At 45.3% G+C, this 27531-nt stretch overlaps 1 protein-coding gene across 1 annotated transcript; it reads right to left on the bottom strand.

The window, feature by feature from the left end:
- Positions 1-2159: 2159 nt before the first annotated feature.
- Positions 2160-20350, bottom strand: krt1-c5 (keratin, type 1, gene c5). The gene is made up of 9 exons (XM_056593325.1): positions 20261-20350; positions 19508-19930; positions 19195-19277; positions 18131-18287; positions 16204-16368; positions 15863-15988; positions 2979-3196; positions 2774-2802; positions 2160-2582 (listed from the first exon to the last, which is right to left on the bottom strand). The coding sequence occupies exons 2-9, from the start codon at positions 19916-19918 to the stop codon at positions 2467-2469; spliced, it is 1305 nt and encodes a 434-aa protein (XP_056449300.1). The 5' UTR covers positions 19919-19930; positions 20261-20350; the 3' UTR covers positions 2160-2466.
- Positions 20351-27531: the final 7181 nt, after the last annotated feature.

The raw sequence follows: 27531 nt of genomic DNA, 5'->3' as shown, positions 1-27531 counted from the left end.
AACATCAAAACATCCTCCAGCTTTCCTCTAGAGTGCCCGGTTAGTTTACACAATCTGGGCGCATCTTTCTGCGTCACACAAATACCCGGCGCATTTACTGACGCAAATTACGTTTAGAAATGTTCAGCGTAGTGTCCGAATTCTCGTTTGTACGTTCCCTATGTAGTGCACTATATCATGAACACTATAGGGAATAGTGAGTGAGTGAATAGGGAACGATTTCGAAGTCGAACACAGCTCATGTATCACAGCTGTAACCCGGAAATGGTGCAGCGGGGTGTGTGTGATGTCATTTCGCCGTGCGAGCAGACCGGTAGGTTTCGAGCCCCTCCCCTCTCCTCTCGCAGCAGTGAGTGAATACGGCAGGTCAGCGCTACATAGTATGTTTTCCACCGGTGCCAGTTAATTTCAATTACAATTTTTAAGTTGAAAAAATAGCTACCACAGCGCTTTAAAAAAAAAATAAATAAAAAAAAATATATATATTAAAATATAATATTATCGCCTTTTTATCGGCTACTTGACACGATCGACGATGGATTCCATCTATCGTCGATAGTCGATAGAATCGACTATCGGCCCATCCCTGTCCACAACCTCCTCCAAACACACACACACACACACACACACACACACACACACACACACACACACACACACACACACACACACACACAGTGGTAACCCGGTACTCGTTGGTGCGGGTTCCCGGTATAAATGAGTCAAATAGTCAGGGTTCTAGCCGTACTTGGCATTTATTCACAGGAAAACCGGGGTATACAGGGTCCATAAACAAGATCGACTTAGGGTCTCCGTGAGCCTCTAATGGGTCGTCGTCTCTTGGGCTTTCTCGCTCTCCATGGTTCCCGGTCCCTTCTGTCTGTCCTCGTGGCCCTTTTAACATGGCTCCTGCTCCATCCCACAGGTGTCACCCAATCACGCTGATTGGGGAGAGAGAAGTGGTGCTCTCTGTCGCCAGTCGGTGGGTGGCGGCGGTATATGCCGTCTACCACCACACCTCGGACCCGCCCGGGCTGAGGTTTATGGGGCGGGATGCCACAACACACACACACACACACACACACACACACACACACACACACACACACTTAATTGAACGTACTCAAACAAACACATCGGTATGTGCAAAGACAAACTAACAGACACACGCAGACACACACGCACAGACGCACACACACACACACACACACACACACACACACACACACACACACACACACACACACACACACACACACACACACACACACACACACACACACAAGCAGATCTTTGTGAAACCTCTCACGCTACTCATCGGTAGGAAGGTAAAGCAGCTCAGGTTTCTTTATAATCCCCAATTGACAGCAGTCAGGGAAAACAGAGCCCTGCCTCACACACAGACACACATGGTTATCAGATTACGGACCAGAGAGCTAAATCGTTAACAGTTGCGCTCATATAACAGTTTCAGAAATGGCATAATTTCTTGGAGTTTGATCTCTGCTTAATTCAGCAATGAATCCAACAACAGGCTTATGTTTGGGGCTTGACACCAAAAATTGACCTTTTATCATAATCTAGAATAGCAGAATAGGTGGTTTCCAATATCATGGGTATTTTCTATGCTGCATTACAGATATCTAATCAAGGTCTCGTCAGTTTTTTGCCTTCCATCATGTTTTTATTTTTTCATTTAGATTATTGTCATACAGTTTAAAAAAAGGACAAATATATAGACCATCCATACCCACAAATTAACACACACACAATGGGTTGTCATCTGAGACCTATTGAATATAGGTCAGAGTTTGCTTCCTGTAGTTTCATGTCTCCCGGTACTTTAATTGTAATCAGCGTAGATTATCTTCCACTACCGAGCTCTGCGTATCGGTCCACATTTCTCAGTGGGAACAAAACCCACGCAGTTTTAAACAAAACCTGTAATCTTGATAACTGCCTAGTTTTCATGACACAAACAGTACGATTGCAAATTGGGATTCCACGCTATTGTTTTCAAAAAGTTTATTCTGAAGAATGGTATATTATACTAACAGAGGATGGGTATTTCGTTTTGAAGAAAAACAAAAATACATTTGTTAATGTACACATTAAAAAATGTATTTAATGGTTTAATCTTTTTTAATAATGTAGTTTCTAATAATAATCTAATCTTAGTTGTTAACAATTTAGAAGTCGTACACAAAATTCTTCAATCTTTTCCAACACCTTTAAAATTTTGTACTTTTACTAAACACAAAGGCTACAAGCGTATAGTTGTGTTTCTTCCACACACATGTACAGGAATCAAAGGAGGTTTATCCGGGTCTCAATAATATGGTACGATATGGTCTCTTGGATCACTGGACTTTGGCTGTTTTCCCTGGCGGCCTTCGGCTGTGTTCATGGCAGACCTTGGCTGTCTGGGTTAGGCGGTGTTTCCAGTCCCGGCTCTCTCTAGAAGCCTCAATTCTTACGCTCCTCAATCTGCTCCACCTCGCTGGACTCATCCACCACTTTCCCGTTAATCATCGTCTGAGTGACAACTTTAACAATTTTCCTGGTCCTTACTTCAGGCTCTTCTGTAAATAGAATATCACATGGACAAGGGGTGAACTATTGCTTTGTGTTGGTGGAATTTGCCACGAAATGTGGAAGCATTAAAAAGGTGTCAGAAACAGTTGGATAATTCATCTCCATCTTGAAGAATGCAGAAAAGGAACACCAAATGATGATTGTAAATTAAAGTACAATACATGAAATACTAACTTACTTTTAGGAGGTGGAGCCGTTTCTTTAATCCTGTTTGGTGACACAAAATATTTAATCCAATGGACTACCACATTGAATAAACAAACTTCATGATCCATATATTATACATTTCAATGAGGATCAATAGCAAGCTAATTTATACACAGATCCACAACACTCACACAAACTACCCTACCCCTTCCACGCACACCCACATCTGAACTCACATCTCCTCTCCTTCCAGCAGCCGCCTGTAGGTGGCGATCTCCATCTCCAGGGTCTGCTTAATGCGCAGCAGCTGCTCATACTCAGTCTTGTTGCGCTGCATGTCCAGCCGGAGCTGGGACAGCTCGTCCTCCAGCTGGCTCAGGGTGGCCTGCAGGCGCTCCATCTCCGTCGCATACTTGTGGCCCGTCTCCCCAAGGTTTCCCTCCAGAACGTTCACCTGAAGGACACATTGAGCGGTACCGGGTGAGCTGCAGACAGACATGGTGCCTTACAGAACACATTCCTATAGTGTAAGGTTGTGTAATGTTCTTTACTGTATGTTATTGTTGCTTTTAACTGATGGAACAGTATTTTGAGTCTTTAGAAAAAAATATTTTAATAAAACAAATTCGTATTATTATTAATGTCCTATGGTGAATATTGTAATTTTAATTTAGCTAAACAGTATGTTTAATGTCATCTTGATTTGAATGTGTGTGTTTTTTATTTTACTATATCATGCAGGTTTCTTTAGTAGTTGGCAATGAACATAAAACAGTGTTTGCATATATTTAACTAGTTATCATCTTCAGTCTATAGGCTATTCTAACATTCAACTTGTAACTTATATGTACATAGGAAGGAGTCCAGAGAACAGCTGTAAGACAGTAACAGTAGCAAACATAGAGTAAGGCTATCTTAAACATGGACCTTCCGACCTTCCGACTTGTAAAACAGTCTTTTTAAATAAACTCCCGGTACAGTAACTATGTTGTTGCTAGGAACCCTAATCATATTACTGCAGAGGTTTGGTGCTATTTTGAGCAATATTAGTGGTTATAAAATGCCGATTTGGAAGCGTTGCTATGTCCCTAGCCGATGCAATGTAAGCCATTTGGGCTGTAATGGCCGGTTCAGACTACACGATTCTCAGACATTCCTCCACGATTTAACATGTCACACTATACGATCTCAGAGCCAGGAAATCGGGCCTTGTCTCGTCGTAAGACTGGCCACACTACAAGATTCGAGGGTGCGATGCTCTCTACTTTGTATCATTCACGTTTGCAAGATATTTGGAAATCTAAGATTTAGAACTAACATAAATGCTTTTTACATTTTTGTCATAAAGGTTCCAGTAGTTTTTATATCTGCTCAATGCGGCAATTCCTCACAGTTGTTGCGTTGCGTGTGACATGAACTATACAAAGTAGACGCAGCAACAACGTAGCCTAGCAACAAAGCGTCAACAATGGATCCCGAGTACCTAGCACTAGGCATTATGCTGGCGGTCCTCTCCACAGAGACGGAAAGGAAGAAAAAGAAGAAAAGATTGTGGACTCGTTCTTGGGTTGAAAATGCAGGGACGTTGCAGCCACATTTCCACCAAAGTTGTCTCCATTATATTGCTCCATTTTCTATCATTTTCTTTATTAGCCTTCTTCTTGTTATTGATCGCATTCATTTTTGCAGTAGTTACTCCTACTCAGCGTAGTGCAGTGAAGTCAGTTGGTAAACACTGCGCATGAGCTCCAGCTGTTCGCGGGCTTCCCTCACGCAACTGGGGGCGTTGTTCCTTCATGTCAACAATGGATACGTCATGCGATTCCCCAAAAAATTCTGACATGCCAAACTTATCGTCGTGGGGTTTTCGAACGTCGTAGACGAAAGCATCGCAGATCTCAAGCATGTCACATTGCAAAACCTCGTCTCGTCGCCGACCCGTCAAAATCATGTACGATTCGCAAATTTGTCTGCAACGAAAGAATCGGGGCAAAATCGGGCTGAAATCGTGTAGTCTGAACGGGCCATAAGAGATGCTCCGTGCAAGCTCTATACTGGAGGGCTTATTTTATGTGTTTTCATGCCGAAAAATACCCTGGGTTCGCCAGAATTACACTTTACGATGGAAAAGATCAAATTCTCAGACAACAATGCTAAATTCTTTCACATATTGTTTTACAAATTGATTACTTCGACTCCTTACAAACCTTGCCCCTTGACTAAAGGCCCATTCACACCCTACGGTAAATACGGACACAGACCGTTTCGTCCGGTCCCGTAGGTGTTTCGTCCGTCAATGGGTCCATCCAGGGGCGTAGGAACGAGTTTAACATTGGCGGGGACACATATCGGAAACCTGACAGATCCATTAATGGTTCGAACAGAAATATGTCATAAATGAACTACGCTGCAAAACATTCACAAATGTATTTTATTCTTCTAAAAAGATACATTTGTAAAGGAAAACACATTTTCAATGGCAGTATTGAAATGATACATATCAAATCAATTCTTTAATTGCAGGCCTTATCATACAGTTTTGTAGACTGATAAATAACATGGGAAGAATATTGCCAATTGAAATATTGCAGATTAAAAAAAAAAAAAATACGAAATGGCCCAGGTTAAGTGTAAATATAAATATAATGCATATGTCTGCCTTTTTTTCATAAATATCCTTAATACATAATGGGGTGCAGTTAGAATTAAAAGGTGTCTTCCAAGTAGCGCTAATAACATAGATAATAAGCAGTGAATCACCATTGTGCGAATTCCCTACTAGACCAAACGAGACTCATAATGGTAGGTAATAACAATACTAATACTATATTAAAGCTTGCAATTGTGATGTAGAACAAAATAAAAATAAAACAAAGTGCTTGCATGATATTGAAGCCTACCAGCGATCGTTAGTTAACTTGTGTGGTGGTGCCTATTTGTTTACCCATGTGCCATGGCAACGCGATTGCTACCTGCTGTAGTACTCTCATTGGCTGAATCGATGAGAACGTTTTAGACTCAATCAATAAAAGGTCGCGGGGAGACAAAGCTCTGTTTGTTTGTATATTTTATTCACGTGACCATATTTCTCGCAAATTCCTTTCCTGCCCAAAATGTATACACCCGCCCAAGGTATTTTTTCCCCCGCCTGACGTAAACAAAATAAGCCCAATTGGGCGGAAAACCGCCCAATCTGGCAACACTGTTCGTGAACGACTCCTCCCAGTTCAGTCGAGTTTCCGGTGAATCGATTCACCGGAAACTCGACTGAACGTGGAGGAGTCGTTCGCGATTCAGCCTAGTTTCCAGTAACGGTGAATCGCATCATGGAATGCACGCTATTGCACGGTTCAAACCTGAGTCAGTCAGACTCAGTGGAGTTAGTGCTACCGGAAACTCGTTTGTTCGTTCAGTCGAGTTTCCGGTGAATCGAATGGTGAACGAGACAACCGAACGAACGAGAGAGACGAACCGGTTCGGTTCGTTCGTCCTAAAGACTCGTTCATTCGAACCGGTTCGCGAACGAACGAGCCAACACTAGTGGCCAGGCCAAAGTTGCGACGGCCAACGGCCACTGCCAGATGGCCTAGTGTGAGTGCAGGCCAGAGAACAATGGGGCCATTTGAGCACGGTTAGGTGTGAAAACGGCCAACGGCCACGGCCAGATGGCCTAGTGTGAGTGTCCCCTAAAACTTCTCTCTGCCTCACAGGGTGAAACAGGGACTACCAGAAGCAACCTGACCAGGTTTTCCACTTGCTCAAATAGTACCTCTACGGGCAATCCACGAATGATCCCTGCAGCCTATGCACTGTTGCTAAATGAGTAGTTCAGGCGAAACATAGAAAGCTGCACTGAAAGTGACTCTCTGTTCAACTCTGGGTATTTCTCGATGACTGCAGCATCAATCTCTCCACTCAGAAGTGTCTCTTCCAACTTTTGCAAAGTCAACAAGTCATCCTGGTTAAATAGCTCACTGAGCTTTACAATATCCAGGACAAATAATGAAAAATATTGTTCTTTTTACAGTCATCTTTAATCAAATCGCTTTTTTTCCTTTGCTTTACTGTAAAGTCCGCTACATTTTCGCCAGCAAACGTTGGCTAGTAACGTTCATAATAACAACTTTTACCTAGCAAGAGTTAGATGTTGAATCACAACATCAGCTTAACATCAACAACTCTAACGTTAGTCTGAAAATATAATTATCCTCCTGGATAAAACTATGACCAACTCACATTTCCTTTCTTTTTTTTCTTCCCCTGGAGAAAGAAATCATTTAAACTACGCTGCTGCTGTCTTTTCATCTTAACGGCTCTAACCTGTCGCTAGCTGCAGACACCCGCATCTCAAACAGTCTGACGCCTGATTTCCATCGGGGACGTACGCGACGCGGAACGGCTGCGAAGTCTGGCCTGCGTCAATCGTATTCACGCGAGATCACGAGATCACGCGATAATACTAAACCTCATGTACTCACTGCAACATGGTCTCTCGTCGTCCATGTTGCCGACCCTCTGAGTCCCTTTGATTGATTGACTGCTGACCTGGTGCCACCGGTCATGACGTAATGTGAAGTGGACGTTGATGTGAAGTTGTGATAGGCTACATGAGCTTTTTGCGTTTTATTTGGAAAATTTACCGGATGCTATATGGCTTTTACTTTTTCACTTCCTGCTCGATCTGCTCTGTTGAAATTGACGCGGTTCAGCAACGGCTCTCGTCAAAAATAGAAGTGCTACGGAATGATAGCGCTGCGGTGCGGCGTGCCGATCCTGGGACGCTGCTGAGATGTTCCGCAGCGCGCCCGGTGGAAAGAGTTTCGATCAGCAGCGGTGACCGCGGCGCAGCCGTTCTGTGGCGCTTACGTTCCCGGTGGAAATCAGGCTTTAAAGGGCTTTTTTCATGGGGGCGGTGACAAGACATGTGTTGCGCTTTAAAAATATGCGCCTGTCTCGAAAATTGGAGGGGACACGTCCCCTCCGTCCCCCCCAGTTCCTACGCCCTTGAGTCCCTCGCCTCTGAGCTTACGAATCCATAGTGCTCCGGGAGAAATGGAGCAATACCACCGGAAATCGAGGCGGCAGTATTCGTTTTTTTTCGTGGAGAACCAGCGCCTTGAATATTTACTACAGCGTTTCTACAGCTTGATGCGGTTTCGCAATGACTCCGTCTTTACGGAGATATTCCTGAACCGCATAAAACGAAACCGGATCGTTTCCGCCCGTTTCGGCTCCGTGTTATGGCCGATCCATACCTCCGGATCCGGACGAAATTCGTCCGTCGCCCCAAAGTACCCTTCATACCTCCGTCTGGTTTCAGCGTTTTTATGGATGTTACGCAATCAATCCTCTAGAGGGCAGTGACTGTCGTTTCACAAATTAACGGCGTCGACAATCGCAAACATGACATCTGTAGAGATGATTTTGCTTTGTGTCATTCGAAATCTGCAAAAAAAAAAGTGTAGGCCTTGGCGGTGGTGGCATGTGACACCCCTCACCAACCCGCAGATTATCTCCTCAAAATGTAGTTAAATGACCAGTAACTCATTGCCAAAGCAGGGGAACAAAATAAAAATAAAAAGGTCAGGTATATAGTATAATAAGTAAAAAACGTTAAATACAATATATATACATATCAGATATTATCCTACTCTATCTATGTTCGCGAATGGTCTGACTTTTGACTCTATACTGCCGCCTCGATTTCCGGTGGTATTGCTCCGTTTCTCCCGGAGCACTCCGGATTCGTAAGCTCAGATGCGACGGACCCATTGACGGACTAAACACCTCCGGGACCGGACGAAACGGTCCTTATCCGTATTTACCGTAGGGTGTGAATGGGCCTTTATGCGGTTTCACCAAAAAAAATGGCTTTGTGTGGACGGGGCCTTATACCCCCTTCCCTGTCCCTTCTGTTCCCTTTATTTTTCTATTTTTAATTATTATGTAAGTGCTGTATGCAGTGCTCAACTATTGTTCTTCTTAGGCTTTATTCTTTCTTTCTCTTTCTATCTTTCTTTCTATTTTTTTTTTTCTTATCTCTACAAACTTTGGGACCCTACTCCTTCCACAATAAATGTTCATATTAGCTCATATTAGCTCGGAATAACAAACTATAATTTGGGCTACGTTAACATTTATTAAACAAAGGTTTAACAAACACACTTTGATCTTCGAATATATCTAAACAGATTTTCTACAACATTTATACTTTATTCAGAATCAATACTTTAATTTCATACCCACTTTGTCTATTTTCAGTTGGTCTTCGGTTGAGGCTATTCAGTGACTTCTCGCGCTCTAGGTTGGGCTATCATACAAGCTAACCATTTCGGACGTCACAGAGCACAACGATTTCAGTATAAAAGCTAGAAACACAATGCTATGCTTAAACTGTTACAGTACCTCGTTTCTCTGGCGCTAAAATTATTAATCTAATGATTAATATGATTGTTATATATCGGGCGTTGTGTGGGGACCGGTGTTGCCACAATTACCTTGAAAATGTAATCAGATTACTGATTAATAGTTACTCCTTAAAATAGTAACTTAGTTACTTTACTGATTACTTGATTTTAAAAGTAACTAAGATAGATTACAAGTTACTTTATTAGTTACATTTAGCTGCGACAACACCCCCTGCTGCCTCAAAATAAAAAATGACAACCGGTTTTGCCAATACTAACTCCCCCAGAGTTAGTATACTCTTGTATACAGGGCCAAGAATTTGGTGCTACGGCTCTGGGTGCACACACTGCTTTCAACCGCTTCCGCCAACTTAATGCGTAGACAAAATATCACTGTGCACTTTACGGGGCGGTCACCGGTCGCAGCTCCACACACACACACACACACACACACACAGACACACAGACACACACACACACACGCAGCACCGCACGACTAATTCCGCCGCTAATATTAACTGGTGGTGCGGACTCTGGAGAGTCAAGGTCGACACTCGCCTCTGATAGATTGAAGTCTTTGGAGACTTACGCTTCCCACGCACACGCACTCTCACACAAACAGACGGACAGACAGACAGACACACACACACACCACTCCATCACTCTCAACGCCAATCAGTGATCCGGTAAAAAATAAACAAAATATTAACGCACAGTGACTTTGATGAGTAACTTTATTCTGATAACTGGTTTGGAAATAGTATCGTGTTAGATTACTTGTCACTGAAAAACGTGGTCCGAGGCCAGTAACGTGTTACTAAGTAACGCGTTGTGATATTTTGTGATATTTTGTTTTATTCAGTAATGTGTTACTAAGTAACGCGTTACTGGCATCACTGGTTGGGACCCCCGTTGATATGGCTAGAGGCTAGCTAGCTGCTTCTTACCCGGGGATTCCACCGGACGCGTTACGGAAACGTTACGGCAGCGGCACGTCTTGGCCGCGACTTTGCCCTGCTTGCATTTCCACCGGGCGCGTTACGGCAGCGCAACGCTGCCTGCGAGCCAGCCGTAAACCTAATGTACTCACCTTCCACTCCCAAAACTACTGCAATTAAATGCCAGGCTTTGTCCTTTCTGACATTGTTCTTATAAAAAGGATGATTTGAGACCCTTTGATTGATTGACTGCTGACCTGGTGCCACCGGTCATGACGTAATAATGTTGGTGTTTTATTTATTGTGTTTTATTTTGAAAATTGACCGGAATGCTCTATGGCTTTTACTTTTTCACTTCCTGCCCTGATCGATCTGCTCTGTTGAAATTGACGCGGTTCAGCAACGGCTTGCGGCAAAAATATAAATGATACGGAATGATAGCGCTGCGGCCAGCGAGCCGCTCCTGGGACGTTGCTGAGACGTTCCGCAGCCGCGCCCTGTGGAAATGGTCTCATTGATTAGAGTGGAACCTATCTGCTGCGATGACCGCGGCCAAGACGTGCCGCTGCCGTAACGTTGCCGTAACGCGTCCGGTGGAATCGAGCCTTTACATATCAGTGGTCCAACGGTACAAGCCTTATAATTTTGTGAGCTTATCTCGATTCACTAGATGTGAAAGAAAAACACTTTTCCTGGTTACTACAAGGGATGACACACGCACAGACACACACACAAACACGCGCACACACACACACACACACACACACACACACACACACACACACGCAAACACACACACAAACACTTGACTGTATCACTGATTGAAACAACCATTTCTTTATCAGCTTTAGATTAATTTTTCACTGATACAGAACCGGCGTAGATCATTCGAAAATCGCTATTATAATATAAAAAAATAGTTATTTCTTTCCTCAGTCTAACCCAGTCTTCCCTTGGAACAGCTGTCCTCCTTACATTTCTACTGACCTGACGTCAAATGACGCGTTTGACGTCATCTCAGTAGAACTTTGCTTGCCTGCTAGAAGGGCCGAGGACTAGAAGCCACTCGTTCCAATAAATCCCATCCCATCCCACTGCAGACACAAATGGGCGTTCTCGTGTGGTGGGGGTTCCCATTTACGCAGACTGGAACGCCCCCTTCTTATTCTTCGTCGCCTTTCTCGCTGTATTAAAATGTCAAAGTGTACTACTCCGAAACCATGTAAATAGGGTTGTAAATAAACTTCCAAAGCTTTTCAAATCTTATTTGGAAAATAACTTGAAAATAACAAAAAAAAGACACATGGTGTGTCTTTTTACAATTCGTTACCAGCATTCGTAGTGTTGATCAGCAGTGAAATAGTCTGCCAAAGACGTTGACGTCGTTTAGCAACCGAAGACGCTGGGGTTGACAAGTTACATGACTACCCATGCAAGTGAACGGAGAGTTCCACGGCATTGAGAAGACCCGAGTAATAAAGGCCTATAATATTTCTATTTATGGCATAGATTTCTCCTCAGATTAGGCCAATAAAGCAATGATAACAAAAACAAAAAAAACACAAACGCTCGATCAAAGGCCCGGCCCGACCCGGCTCAAGGATAGTGGTAGGAAATCAAAACCCTCATTGTTTAACATGAATTGGCTAAACAAATGACCACTGTAGCATATTTAAACACAATTCAAATTGTGCAGAGAATTATTTCCATTGGTCATTCTGACCGGGAACATTTCGAATTTTCGGTCCTCCTCATTTTTGTCCGGTCAATGACCGGTAATAACCGGACAACGGAAACTACTATAAACCGGCCTAACTTTCAACGTCAACGTCAACCCCTTCTTCTTCGCATGGCTGTCAACATCTGGAACATTCGCTAGTTCGATTTTCTCAAACAGAAGTTTCAAAATAAGATCTAGTAGTAAGTACGGGTAGCGTAGAACTAACGTTAGCCAAGTGGGGGCTCCATGATGCTAAATCTAATGAGAGAGGTACAATTTCCATTAAGGAATGAAAGCATAGTATGCCTTGCGACTGTGCTTCATGTAACCAGTTGGAAATAGGGCCCTGATATATTATTTTATTTCCCATATTATCCCCTTATTTCTAATAAAGTTTCCCCTCTGTTCTTTGTCTGTTATATTCCCTTAAGCCTTAAATTGTTTACCTGTCGGGTTATTAAGCTGTCAATCAGTGATTTTGCTCATACTGGAGTCTTATTGGCTGTATTTAAGAATACAGACCCGCCCCTTCACGTTCTGTCGTCCATGCGCAGCTAGAACGCTAACACAAGCAGACGAGTGAAACAAGCTGAGAAAACGAGTCAACTATAGAGAGTCAGTTATTAAACTATATAAAAGGGAAACGAGTTGAAGGGAAACAAACCTGAAGTGAGAGAGAGGGAATTGATGACCTAGCGCCGGGAGTTTTATTGTTTTCGGCAGAGTCTTGGTGAGTTCATGAAGCTAGAAGCTAATGCTCATTGCTAATTGTGCTAGCCATGCTGTGTCTTACCACGAGGCTCATTAAGAATGCTTGTATTTTACCGCTGATGCTGTGTGTGTGAACCTGACTATGTTAACTGTTCTGAGCTACAGTAAAAGCAGCACATTATTTCACTGATAAGCTGATAGAAAATAGGAAGCTAAGCCATTTTACTTTGCTACTCAATTTGTTTGTACTTTACTTTTGTGGTGTTTAATGTGTACAACTCGAGCATGTACGCTCTGCTATGCACTACTTGTGCTAATGGTATGTAGCATATGTTTAAAAAGACTGGTCTAGATGTACTTATTATAGCCTTGAATTTAATATGTTGAGGTGAAGCCTGTAAGATGTTTTTTATGTTACATGTTAACTAAGGCGTATTTAATCATATTTCATGGTTAAAAGAGTTGAAATGATTTGTAATTCATGATATAGTTAAAAGATAATTCTGCGTTACTGCAATGCTATTGTGTTTCAACAGTATCTTTTTGATGATATCCATTATGGCCATAAAGGGTGTTATTCTAAGACCCATGTATAATAGCCTGTTTTTATATAGGCTAGGTTTTTGTTTTTTTTGTCCTTGGAAAAACTTTAAGATCTGGATCGAATTCCCCTTGACGACGGGGTGGCGAGCTAGGGAAGAAGATACCTCCTTATTTAAAGGAGTGGACCGAGATCACCTGTGCCCAGGAGGAGCATATAATTAATTTACCTTCATTTACTTGAGTATCTCAGGTGAAAGCACTCTGAAGCGCCACACATGACCCTTGGCTTTGAACTTCTGACTTGACATTGCCCCTTTTGACTAACGCGTGCTCAACTGGCCGAACCGAAGAATCTAAGGAACACTTGCAAGGATTTTTTTTTTTTAAATATTTTATTTTTTCTGATGGACATTTTGCAGCCATTCTATGGTGGTTAAAGATAATTGTTCCTGACCCAATGTTATGGTCTAAATTGTGAAACATTGGTGAATGTTATTGATTGCAATGAAATCCATTTTGTTATAATTTTTCCTACCAAGAATACAGTCAATTTAATAGTAACCTGTGGCTCCAGTTGATCGTTGTGCTGTCATTTAATTCTTCCCTCCTTACAAACCTAGACACTAGTCCATATCTAGATATTCTAATGCCCCAATAGGGCTACATTCGCAGTATGCCTTGCGAAACCCAGTATGCCTTTCGAAACACCTCGTGATTGGTAGATGAAACTTGTGTCATGACGGAAACGCCCAAGCCTGCAGATGGACCCTTCTCTGTCGTTCCGCAAATTTACAAGCCCACCAATAAGGAATGAGGGGGGCTGGAGCTGGCATACGAGACGTAAACACAATGTCCGCCATGTTTCTTCACTGCTTAGCTAGAGAACTAGACCGACACAAACCTCTAACCATGGCAGAAGCAAATTTGCAATGGAAAACAGCTGAAGTGGAGACCCGTGTATTGATTCTCGGCCATGGTGAAGATGGAATTGGGGGATGAAACGTTGGCTTTGACTCTCGGAAGTCCAGATTGAACTTCCACTTCCACATCAATCTGAAGTAGACTAAACCGCGACATGGAGGAGAAAGGGATTGTTGCCCATGATTGTCTTCTGCCGGAGCCCAAGTGGCGGTGGTGCCTCGCGGTGTTGGTGCCTCGCGGCAGTGGGCAGTGGGGCTCCAGAGGGAGACTGTGTCGGGTTCTCCGACGTCACTGGTCCTTCCACATCAATCTGAAGTTGCAGTTCAATCTGGACTTCAGAAAGTCAAAGCCAATGTTTCTTCCCCAAATTCCTTCTCCACCATGGCCGAGAATCAATGCACGGGTCTTATTTTGCAAACCCGGACCCGAGAATTACATTCCGCACCCGACCAGACCCGCTATAAATTGATATCGACGCCCGACCCGCACCCGAAGGAAAATTAGACACATTAGATGGAACGCCGGGGATTTGCACTATCCGGTGTTTGGCGTGGTGCTTTAGATTGTTGTGCAAAAAAAGCACATCATCCACTGTGGACGTTTTTTTAGTTTACTGCTCTGCTCCTGAATGACATCTCCAGCACCGGAGAATTCTCGCTCGCAATCGCAAAAACCCGCGACCGACCCGCGCTATTCAGGCATCCGACCCAACCAGCACCCGTGTCCGACACAGTATCGACATTATTTTCCCCCCGTTTCATTGAAATTGTGCGGGTCACCCGTCGGGTACCCGAACCCATGCAGGACTCTGGCTGAGATATCCCCCACTACGAGTCTTTATTTGTTGGGGAAGTACCATAGATGTCCGAGAACCCAACGCAGTCTTTAATTCCTAATATCATCCGGAGGCGAACACAGCTTTTAGCCATGATATTATATATAATATTTTAATAAATACCTACTATATTATATAATATTATGTATTTAGATAAAGAGCTCCGGGAGTCTGCAAACGACTGTCTGCCTTTTCTCGGTCAAGAAGGGACAAAATTTGAGATTCATGTTACTATTTGACTAAATATATGACCCACTTTCAATGCAGATTCATGTCTCCACCGGTGAAGTTGCCCTTTAACAGCTCAGCTATTCTAAATTTCATCTCAAATGTATTCAAACTTTATCGCTTTAGCTATTTGTTTAACTCTTCACTTTATTTGTTTCCAAACATTTTACATTTTTTAAATGGTCTGCATGTCCACTCCATTTAGACTCTGTTCAAATCCCTTCACTTGAGTTAAGCCATTGTAACCATAATCAAACTATGGTAACTGTATCTCCTGGATTCAGGAGACATTACCTAATAGGATGTTTCAAAATAACCTTCTTGTACAAATTCTGCCCGAAAAGCATGAAAAGGGATGATATTATGAAACCAGGTGTGAGGGTGATTAGCCAAACGGCTTGTAATGGTTAATCACACTCACACCTGTTGGCATAAAATAAGCCCTTAAAGGGTGAACACATCTTGCGACAAATGTATACAATGGCAACGTAGCACTTTCATCTTATGGTATCAATGTGTGTCGGCACAGAGTTTCTGTACAACACAGCAGTGAATCACAATACAAGTCATTTACAAAATGGGTTACCACAAAGACCAAATTGATATATTGTCATTGTTGCCATTTGTGTCAAGCGTGCTCACGGTAAATGGTCTTTGGCAGCAAACCAGGAGAGATGGCCACGATGATTGGATCCCCCAGACCCCCCCAACCATCGTGGCTGCCTCTCCTTGCTTTACTCAAAGATCCATTACTTATATCCTTTGTTAGTAATGGTTACGATAAGTGTGGTCCTTTCAGGAGTTGGCCCTGTGGTACCTGTTTGCGTAGGCTCTCCAGCTCCCCCTCCAGGGCCTGCAGGAAGCGCCGCCTCTCACTGAGCTCCCCCTGGGCGCAGCGCAGAGCCTCGTTGCTCTGCTTCACCTCAGACTGCACCGCCTCCAGCTGGAGACACACACACAAAAACACACACACACACACACGCAGACGCCGCACACACAAAGCCATGCAAATACACACGCACACACAGCCTCACACATGCCGACACCAAGCACGCACACACTCACACACACACACACACGCACACAAACACAGAGTAAATTTTTGATGCAACTCAGGAATAATCCCATACTCTAGGTAAAGTGAGAGACCAAACTGACCTTCTTGAGGTACCAGTTCTCTGCCTCTTCCTTGTTCTTGCGGGCGATTGCCTCATACTGGACCCTCAGCTCTGCCATCAGGGCCCCTAGGTCAGGCCCGTGCACAGCATCAACCTCCACACTCACCTGCTCAGTGGACAGACGGGCCTTCAGGGCACCCACCTCCTGCACACCAGCAGCCAATGGGAGTTCAAATAAGGACTGGAATACAGTAGAACATACAGAATAGACTACAGAACGGACTACACTAGACTGCACTAATAAAGAACTAATAGAACATACAGATTAGATAAGACTAGACAACAGAACAGCGGGGGCTTTTTTGAGTGGGGGGACTGTATGACGTCATCAAAAAGGAATCCAGCGTGCACGCGGTCGCACACACATTCAGAAGAAAATTTGAGGTTTGTTACTTGCCAAATATGGAAACTGTAACTAATCTCAATTGTAAAAATCAACATGTTTAATAATATTTTTTCTTTGCATTACCTTATATATTAAAACAATACCTACAGGTCTAGACAAACACTCATGTCACTCAACACATTTAAGGCACAAATCCAAAATAACCAAAGGCTCCTAACATCGCCACGCTACCACCACTTTAAAGACAGGCTAGGCCTACAGTCACGACAAACTGAGCAGACGGCGCTGCCATAGTGGAAACAAACGTGCAAAAAAAACATCTTTATATGTATATATTTATTTATTTTTTGTGAGATGCTGAATTAAGTGGGTGGACAGCGTCCCCCCACGTCCCCTGCCCACTACAACCCTGGACTAGACAAGACGAATACAATAGAACATACAGACCAGACTACTACACTACAGAACTGATTAGACTAGAATAAACTACACTACAAAGCAGACTAGAATAGACTATGATAGAACATACAGACGACACTACAGAACAGACTTGACAAGACTAGAATCATTAGGACATTCTAGACTATTAAATATAACAATATTATTTCACGGCTCTTCTCAATATCTTGGAACGCTCCGTTCACTTGCATCGGCCCTTCACAACTTCCTGCGGTGAATTATAATTGATAATTCACCGTTGCTAAGTATAATTGACCGCTGTCAAGGAAAGTGAATTTTTTGCCGTCTTTCGTATCACTCCGCAAGTAATCCAGTAACTTATCAACCCCAGCTCTATACATTATCCCTTACTTATAGTATACATAATCCAATACTAGACTAGACTACATTAGGCTCAACTAGACTAGATTAGAGAACAATAAAATATAGTGGAATAGAATAGGATATAACGTTTGAAATCATGGGGCTGGCCCATGATATGTGTACCTTGGAAACAGGAGGGAGGTGTGAAAATGTTGTCATTTCCTGTTTACCCCACCTGGTCTAAACTCATGCTAACACACACACACACACACACACACACACACACACACACACACACACACACACACACACACACACACACACACACACACAGACATACACAAGCACACACAAACACGCACACACACACACACACACACACACACACACACACACACACACACACACACACACACACACACACACACACACACACACACACGTGTGTAGCTTCTGTGAGTGTGTGTTATCGTTGTATCTGACAACACAAAGAATAGTGAGCAAGGCGTGGTCCTACACACATGATCATGTTTCCGACAGGAACAGTGTGGACCCATCCCATCTACACAGCGAGGGAACAATATCCTCTCACAGTTTCTTTCTTCCAAAACAATGACGACAGACACTTGCTGTATCCATAACAAGCCTACAGTCTTAAAACTTTGTTTGTCCTTTTTTTTGTCATGTAACGATCTGATATTCTGTGTTTTGCTTTTGTATTTGCTACTGTAATACCTCATGGATATCTATTATCATATCTCCTATCTTATGGTGAAGATCTGCCCAGGGGGTATCTCACCTCATCATGGTTCTTCTTCAGGAAGTAGATCTCCTCCTTTAGGCTGTCCAGGTCTCCTCTCAGCGTTGCGATCATCTGGTCGTGGTCCGACTTGGCCCTCCGAAGGGCCAGGCAGTCCCTCTCCACCGACTGGCAGAGGGTGGCCTCTGCCTCCCATCTTTAAACACAGAGCAGAGATTGAGACTTCATTGTCCGTGGTAAAGAGACAACAGACAAAGACCCCTCACACGCTGTTCAATTAGAGCCTCACTTATCCACCCATTCATACACACATACATACTCTCATGGCGCTGGCAGTAGCCGGCTCGATGGGAGCAGCTTGGGTTAGGTGTCTTGCTCAGGGGAATCTTGACACTACGTGGAACAAACCAGCAACCAACTGTACCTTCTGAGCCTCTTTAGTCCTCCTTGTAGTGTAACAAGAGTGTGAGAGGGAGATAGCTGACATCATGAAATACCACTAAACTTTATTTACAACATGCTTTTGGTGCAAATACAGCAATACATAGTGCTTAACAAGGGAAATAACACAAGGAACAAGAAGTGAGTATATAGTAGAGTAAATGTCAGAATCACAGAAATCAACCTTTGAGTATTGGTAGTGCTGGCACGGACAACATTGAAGAATGTGTGACCAGGGACACACACACAGACACACACACTCTCTTCTCATTCCTCTCTCCCAGGCACGCAAACAGCTACGTCTGATCTTTGCACTTGCATTCATCCACGGCATGCCAGGAACATACCATTGACCCTTTGTGAAATACACGATTGACAAGATGAAGATGATTCCGGCAGCGTGTTCTGGTGCCTTCCCTTAAACATCACTGTGTCAACTGGTTGTTCAGAAAAAACAAATACATCTTCCTGACCCTGAGCGATCTGACAGGTGCTACGCTAACCCACGGTTGCCATACCTCAACGTATCTTACAGGCAGCGCGGGAAGGGTGTTCTCACTTGCCTCGAGTCTGACAGAAAGGTCATTTATTCAGGGCCGTCCAGCATCTGATACGGTGGTGTGAAGTCCACAGGGAGGAAGAGAAGCGGCCCCAACACTCACTTGACCCTAAAATCGTCGGCCGCCAGCTTGGCATTGTCGATCTCCAGCATGATGCGGGCATTCTCCAGGGTCCTCTTCCTCACCTGCAGGCAGGAGTCACGGACACGTTGCTCAAGAGCACAGTCAGAGTCAAAAAGACACGATTTGACGGACGGCACTGAATTCTACATGTAAAGCTCATTCCAGTTAATGAGATACGGCTTTTAATTAATTCATAGACAGATTAGCCAAACTTTGGTTGGGTATCAGGGCAGTAATCTGTAACGTCACCCTGAAAGCTCAACTGCTACGTCCTGCTGTCCTGCACACTGACCTCCAAGCCGATGGTGTGCGCCTGGGCCAGCATCCCCTCCACGTCGTGTCCTTTTGGCGACTTCTCCAGCATCAGCGTCTTGATGCGGGCCTCCAGCTCGGTGTTGGAGCGCTCCAGGGAGCGCACCTTGTCCAGGTAGCTGGCCAGGCGGTCGTTCAGCCCCTGCATGGTCTCCTTGTCGCTGGCGCCCAGACCCAGGCTGCTGCCGCCCATCACGGAGAAGCTGGGACCCAGCGCGTTGAGGCCGTTGCCCAGGGAGACGGAGCGGGCCAGGCCGCTGCTGGTGATGCCCAGCGAGGACATGGTGGTGTGCAGCGGCGGCTTGGCCCGCCCGCTGCGCCCGCTGTCCCTCACCGAGAGGCTGGAGAAGGAGGGCTGGCGGAGGGAGAAGCTACGCACCGACAAGGCCATGGTGGGATCCACCTGGGTGGGGGGGGGCAAGGTCAGTCAGGAGGGCTGAGTGAATATGATGGGAGTAAGGAAAGTAAGTAAAATGCGGATGGAATAGTAAGTAACTGCAGTTTCTTTTAGTAACTTAATAAAATGATACTTTGAGAAACTTTTAGTTACACTGACCACAGCATTTTTGCAGGTAAAAATACATGAATCAAAAACACACAAACTCAGAAGTCTTGCACTGCATAAAAATGTCTATCCCACGCTCAGTTTAGATATTACGGAAACTCAAATTCCAAAACGATCATCGACAAATACATATGATCAGAATAAAGAGAAAACAACACAAATACTAACTTGAGTTGTGTTGCTGAAGGTTTGCGTCTGCAGGCTGGCCCTGAGAGGTGTGTTCACGCTGGCTTAGGCTACTAAAAGACTGCTGGCTGTTGGACTGCTGGGCTCAGCTGGCTGTATATACCAGCACATATCTGTGGGGTGGAGTCAGGTGAAGCGCATATGCAGATGATCACAGGACGTCACACTAGCCATGAAAGAAAAAAAGAATGAAAGAAATTATCGGGAAAGTGATTGTGTGTGCCGTTTTGTATGCACTGTTGGAGAAGTGTGGAATCTGAGCGTTTCGTATGTCATAAACGTCCAACTTGAAACTAGAAATGTAAAAAAAAATTAAAGTTCAAAAGATTGTATTGTTTGTATAAGACTTTAGAATATTGACAATTGGATTGAGTGTCATAATAGGAAGTTGATGAAAGCATTATGGTAATGAAAATAAAAATATTACAGCATACAGAACGTATCCAAGAGCTTCCCAATAAAGCCTAATGGCTACATTACACTGACACTGCCTGGAGGGATGAGTTTAACCTGAACTCATAGAGCTGGATAGAACAGCCTCAGCATTTCCTCCTCCTTTTGAGCCGGGGAACAATGCGCTGCACCGTGAGACGAGGGGCACCTGAAGACGGCTGTCTCCTCGGGAGGACCTGGAGGAACAAAGGAGGGCGTCGCCTGACCTGGAGCACTGGTTTATATTTACGCACAGACAGCTATACCAACGCAATCACATGCACATGTGCTCACACACACACATTCATACAGAAATGTGCACACACAAACATGCACACGCACACTAACATGTTCAGTCTCACACACAGACATATTTCCATAGAAATCATCATGCACACACACACACAAACATGCACACGCATACTAACCCGTTCAGACTCACATACAGAAATATTTCCAAAGAAATCATCATGCACACACACACACACACACACACACACACACACACACACACACACACACACACACACACACATTCACACAGTGCATTGTGACCAATCATTTATACCGTAATATTTTTTAAAGAAAACCAGAAACAGATTAAATCAGTAGTGGAAAATGACTTAAATGTTGGCCTAAAGTCTTAAGGATAGATCACAAATGAAAAAAGGCCTAAACAAACCTGACTTCCCCAATAATTGTTGTACAGATTGTAAGAATTTATCTGAATAAAGATTACGACTGCATTACATTCAAGTTGCATGCCATCAATGTGCTCAAAATGGCTAAACTGTAATTCAGATAAAATTCACATCAGTTAGGCTACTATAAGGTTATAGCGCCATCATGTGAGCATAATGAGATACTGGAAAAAAAGAATAGCAGACGTGCGCTATCAATTCTTCTACGTGGTTAAATCCTATACAATGTTAATCGAATCGACTATATAGAGGCACAACTGATAAACGAAACAAGGTTCTTATCAGGGACGGACTGGGATCAAAAAACGGCCCTGGCATTTGCACACACCCCACAACTCCCAAGGGCGTAACCATGGTTTAGACATTGGGGGGGTCCAATTTTGTATTATTATTTGTTAAGTGCATTGCCTACAATTCTATATTTATATATGAAAATGTGGACATTTAGAACATAGTTTCGAGGACTACATTGACCATTTGAATTCACATCTAAAGGAATAGTGTAATAATGTAATGTCTGCCCCGCCCCCCCCCCCCCCCACACACACACACACACACACATACACGCACACTTTGTTTTGGTTAGCTGCTTACTGACCTTAAACACACCTACCAATTACAATTATGCTCTTCCAGTAGTACTATTGCAAAAAGGATAGCTTCCAATGGAAAAATACCACATACCCATGACCACATGTCATTATGTTATCAGAAGAACAGTGGCTGACCTTCGTGATCATTTCGGTCTATATATTCTGCTTGTATTAGAAGTAGGCTACTTTTATTGCTGACATGTAGGCCCAGGTTATAAGCAATGTTGTAAGGCTGTCTAGTCTCATATTCAAAATTCTCACCTTATCACCTGCATGTCCAGAGCATGTCCCTGTCTGGCCAAGCTGCTTTCAGCATGCCTGTCAAGTTACTTACTGTCTGAAAAAAACTGCGTATGCTTGGCTGTTGGTCCAGTTTCACCTGCTTTTTAGGTAACCTCAAATCCTCCATTACTTTCTTGGCTCTCACTAAAGAAAGAGTGTGGGGTAACCATGACAACGCAGAAAGTCGCGAGGTGGTTTCAAACTAAATCGCACAAGTGTACAATTAGGAGGGGGGATTCACACACTCAACAAACGGAAATAAATTGAAAATAAATAAGACATAACCAGTGATGTTGATAGGTTTTCAATGTAGTGAGTCCCCGGGACCCACAGGTGGCGAGTTGGGTGGGTCCCTGAGAAATTCAATGGGTCCCGACTCCCCAGTTTAAAAAATGTGTTTCTTTTTTATTATTATTCCATTTCTTAAATTAAATTAATAGTGTTAAATTCCTTGATGGTGGTATGATATGGTTAGAGCTGGAGTACTCAACCGTTCATGTTTAACACTAGAAACGCCGGGCCATTTGTACTTACTCCTAGCGCCGCAAGAGGGGTCAAATGACCCCTAAGTCATTTTAATGAGAGGCTGTGCATTTGCACATAATGATCACTAGGTGGCGCCAATGAGCTATTACCGCGCGAGCGCCACATTTGTGTGTGTGTGTGTGTGTGTGTGTGTGTGTGTGTCACAAGCCAACCCAGTCGCCAAGAAAAAACGTCAGTGGTGTACGTTTCCATGAACACTGGATACGTAGCATTTCAACGTAAAAAATAGCGTGTTATACCTACAGTATCCACGTGTGCCGCTGTGGAGGCGGGTTTCGGGGTTTGGGTTTCACGGCTTTCGCGGCAAATTGTGGACACGATTGTTTAGGGGGGGGGGGGGGGGGAGACTGTTGTTGACCGGGGAGGGGGGGGGGGGGGGAGACACGTTTGTTGAGGGGGGACGACGACACACGATTGTGGGGGGGGGACGGGGGGGACGACGACACGTTAGTTGAAGGGGGGGGGGGGGGGACACGTTTGTTGAGGGGGGGGGAGACACGTTTGTAGGGGGGGGGCACGCTCGACAACGAGAGTTGGTTTTTATTGAACGCTCGACAACGAGAGTTGGTTTTTATTGAACGAGACTTCAACACGGAACAGCTGCGCGAAACGATGGTCACGTCACTCTCGGTGACGGTGTCGACAATAATGAACACACGGACAATGTTAATAGAACAACACACAACCACATAACATCCCGAACCCATTAACCCCACTTAATCCTAACAACAAAACAAGTTAACAAAAGCCCCATTTGTCAACTGAGAACCTCAATTCCCAGAATCCCCCGCGGCTCCGGAACACGGCGTAGTTTATATTAATCTTTATTATCTGAATGGGAAATGCAATATTTTAGGACAGATACACCATTAAACGCGTTTCTAATGACATTTCTACCGAGAAATGTACATTTTCCTTACATAATCTTCAGTCAGTGAATGTGTATGATCTTTATTAATCTTTATTATCTGAATGGGAAATGCAATATTTTAGGACCGATTCACCGTTAAACGTGTTTCTAATAACATTTCTAGCGAGAAATATACTTTTTAATTGCATAATCTTCAGTCAGTGATTGTGTCTGATCTTTAGTTTTATAGTTATTAGGAGTTGATCGGCTCGCTCGCATGTTTCAACGACGTCAGGTTGCTTTCGCTAAACTAGCAGCTCACGTGCTTCCTGCGTTTGTGTTATTAAACTGTTACTTTATGTAACTTTTAATGATATCATCTTGTTAGAAACGATAGTTATGTTATTATAACTCTAGTTCTATGATTGTAGGCGTAGCCGTCTAGGCTTCGCCTTATGGGCTTGTCCCGTGCGCGCGCTCGCGCGCGCTGAAAATTCAAACTATGCACCTATCAGCGTGGGCACCACCCACATTTCCCACGGTATCGTGTCTATATAACGCGGTGTATACCGTCGCTCATCCTCCACGCTTTTCTTTCAGCATTTGGAGGGTACAGCAGGTGGGAAACTAGACGGCTACGCCTACAATCATAGAACTAGAGTTATAATAACATAACTATCGTTCTATTTCATGTAGGCTACGCCGTCTAGGCTTCGCCTTATGGGCTAAGGTGAAGCTGCGAGCGGAGCCCGATCAATGTACTCCTGCTGGACCCCAGTCAAAACGACCTAAGTCACCAGAACACATTAAGACTCAAAAAGCCAAGGAAGTGTAAAACACAACAGCTTTATAAAAACTAATTCCTCCTAGATCAAGCAAGGCAATGATCAAGGGAGAAAAAAGTGAGTCTGTAAAAACTCCGGCTCTATTCCGTGCTTCATGGAACCCATGAAAAGGAAAAGAAAACCAGAGCAACACGGTTTCCATTAGGTCCGCTACCACCGGGGGCGGAGCTACGGAATTCGGCTCTCCAATAATGGGACTCTCTCGGCCGTTTCTTATTTGAAGAAAACGGCGGGAGTGCCTCACTGGTAAACAAACCCACCAGACAATTGGCGAGCCAATAGAAAACCCCCTAGCCTGTTTTTCATTTGAAAATAGGTGGGAGAGTAAGAGACTGGTAATCAAGACCAACTCGCCAGCCGGCGAGAGGAAATCCAACCACGCCGCTTTAAAGAACATCTATATTCTTAAGCCGTAAAAGGGGTCCCGGACTCTAGCACAGAGTTGCCGAGTGAGCCCCTGGACATGTCTAACATGTAAAAACGGACAAAGGGGCCGGGGGAAGACCAAGACGCAGCCGCGCAGATGTCTTCCACCGAAACGCCCTTAAGTAGAGCCGTTGAAGCGGCCACGCTCCGCGTGGAGTGAGCTTTAACGCCCAACGGTGGCGCCAAGCCCTGCCGAGAGTAGGCTAGGCCAACACCCTCACATACCCAGCGAGAAAACCGCTGCTTAGAGAGAGCGCGGCCCCTGCTAGCGTCGCTATAACACACAAACAACTGTTGTGTGGAGCGGAACGCTGCCGAGCGATTCACGTACATAGCCAACGCCCGAACCGGGCACAGGAGATGCAACTCAGCCTCCGCCTCACTAGAATGAGGCGGGGGGTGAAAAGCCTTAAGCACAATATCCCTCGACCGAAAAGAACTATTAATGTTCTTCGGGAGGAACGCAGGATTAGGTCTGAGCAACGCGAAGGAGCTGTTTAGCAACAAGCAACTCGGGCTGACAGACAGAGCGGTTAGCTCACCGGCCCGCTTGGCAGAAACCAAGGCCAACAAGAGCGCCGTCTTAAATGACAGGGCATCCAAAGGGGCCTGGGAGAGAGGCTCGAAAGGATCCCTCAGGACAATCCGCGCAACACGGTGGGGAGATCCCAGCGTGGTGTAAGCACGCGTGAAACAGGCCTAACCCGTCTAGCCCCACGCAAGAATCTCTTGACCAGTGGATGGCTGAAGATCGGTCCACCATCACAGCCTGCATGGCCAGCCGAAACGGCTGCCGCATAGACCTTGATAGTGGAGAAGGCCAAACCTTTTTCCAATAAGTTTTGCAGAAACGAAAGCACGCTTCCCACCTCGCATTGAGATGGGACAGCGTGGTTCGTCTCACACCAATTAGAGAAGGCGCACCACTTCGCCGCATAGAGGGAAGAAGTAGAAGGCGCACGAGCACTCTGAATAGTGTTGATAACCGTCTCAGGCAAACCTTTGCCCTGCAGGATCAACCTCTCAGGAGCCAAACCAACAGCCGTCCCGAGACATCGGGCGGGTGGTGCACCGTCCCGTGGGCCTGTGAAAGCGCATCCGGCCTGAATGGTACTGGCCAAGGCGCCGACAACGAGAGCGCGGCCAGCTCTGGAAACCACAGAGCTGAACGGTTCTCCGGGGCCACTAATATCAGGGACAGTCTCTCCTGTCTGACCCGTTCCAGAAGAGGAAGGATCAGCTGGAGCGGGGGAAACGCATACAAGAGAGCCCGCGGCCAAGGTGTGTGTGCCAACGCATCTACCCCCAACGGGGGAAGATCCCGAGGGCTGAGGGAGAACCACCACCTGCAGTGCGTGTTCTCCCGGGACGCGAAGAGGTCCACCTGCGCTGTCCCGAACCTCTGCCAGATCAGTCTGACAATGTCGGGATGTAACCGCCACTCGTCTCGGCGGGGACCGCCTCGAGACATGAGGTCCGCCCCAAAGTTCTGGGCGCCCGCGATATGCAGGGCTCTCAGACTGCGGAGATACTGATGAGCCCAAAGCCAGAGCTCGACCGCCTTTCGGTGGAGAGCAGGGGAGCGGACTCCCCCCTGTCTGTTGATGTACACCGCCGCCGACACGCTGTCTGTCCTGATCAGAACGTGGCGGCCGCGCACCAGGTGAAAGAAATGCAACAGCACTTTCCTCACAGCGTCGAGCTCCAACACATTTATGTGTGCTGTAGGGGGCGTGCGCCACTCGTCTCCGACCGAGTGAGAGAGGCACGTTCCTCCCCAACCCGTCAACGAGGCGTCCGTGAAGACCACTACGTAGGACGCCACCCTGCCCAGTGGAACACCCTTGAGAAGGGCGGAGGGTCCTTTCCAATATTCCAGGTCTGGCGACACCGAACGGGGGACGAGGAGCACCCTGAGCTTGTGTCGCCTGGGGTCCAACCGTTGGCGAGCAAACCACCGCTGGAGTCTGCGCATAAAAAGCAGACCCAGGGGGACCACGGGGTGGGCAGCTGCCATCAGCCCCAACAGGCGCATGGTGGACAGTGCGGTCACGTTTCTGCGAACGTGAAAACGGGAGAGCGCCGACAGGATGGCGTCTCGCCGAGGAGGCGAAAGCATCGCAGTCATGGTGGCTGAGTCTAGGCAAAGCCCCAAGTAGACTGTCTGCCGGCTGGGGAGCGGGGAGCTCTTCTCCCAGTTGATGGCAAAACCCAGGAAGGAGAGATGGTTTATCACCAACATGGTGTCCCTTCTCGCGGTCTCTTCTGAGTTGCTCAGAATAAGCAGATCGTCTAGGTAGAAGAGAATCCTCTTTCCCTGACGTCTGAGCGGTTCCAACGCCGTCTCCACACACTTCGAGAAGGTGCGCGGAGCCAGGGAATAGCCGAACGGCAGACACTGGTACTCGTACGCCATCCCCATAAAAGCAAAGCGGAGAAACTTCCTGTGCGCCTGCCGAACAGGGACGTGGAAGTAAGCATCCTTGAGCTCCAGGGATGTGAACCAATCGTCCTCTCTCACACACCGGAACAATGCTCCGACCGTGAGCATTCTGAACTTCCTCGTGGCAACGAATCT

Source organism: Gadus chalcogrammus, chromosome 6, assembly GCF_026213295.1.
Source record: "Gadus chalcogrammus isolate NIFS_2021 chromosome 6, NIFS_Gcha_1.0, whole genome shotgun sequence".
Taxonomy (NCBI): domain Eukaryota; kingdom Metazoa; phylum Chordata; class Actinopteri; order Gadiformes; family Gadidae; genus Gadus; species Gadus chalcogrammus.
The sequence above is the reverse complement of the archived record's forward strand: the minus strand, read 5'-3'. Positions and strand labels throughout refer to the sequence as shown.

Bases quoted from the DNA above. Each gene is read 5' to 3' on its own strand.
- krt1-c5 (XM_056593325.1), bottom strand. From the start codon at position 19,918: ATGGCCTTGTCGGTGCGTAGCTTCTCCCTCCGCCAGCCCTCCTTCTCC. The intron at 18,288-19,194 runs GTGAGTGTTGGG...CTGTGTTTAAAG, and splicing joins GCCGACGATTTTAGGGTCAA to ATGGGAGGCAGAGGCCACCC. The intron at 3,197-15,862 runs GTACCACAGGGC...TGTGTCCTTCAG, and splicing joins TGGAGAGCCTACGCAAACAG to GTGAACGTTCTGGAGGGAAA.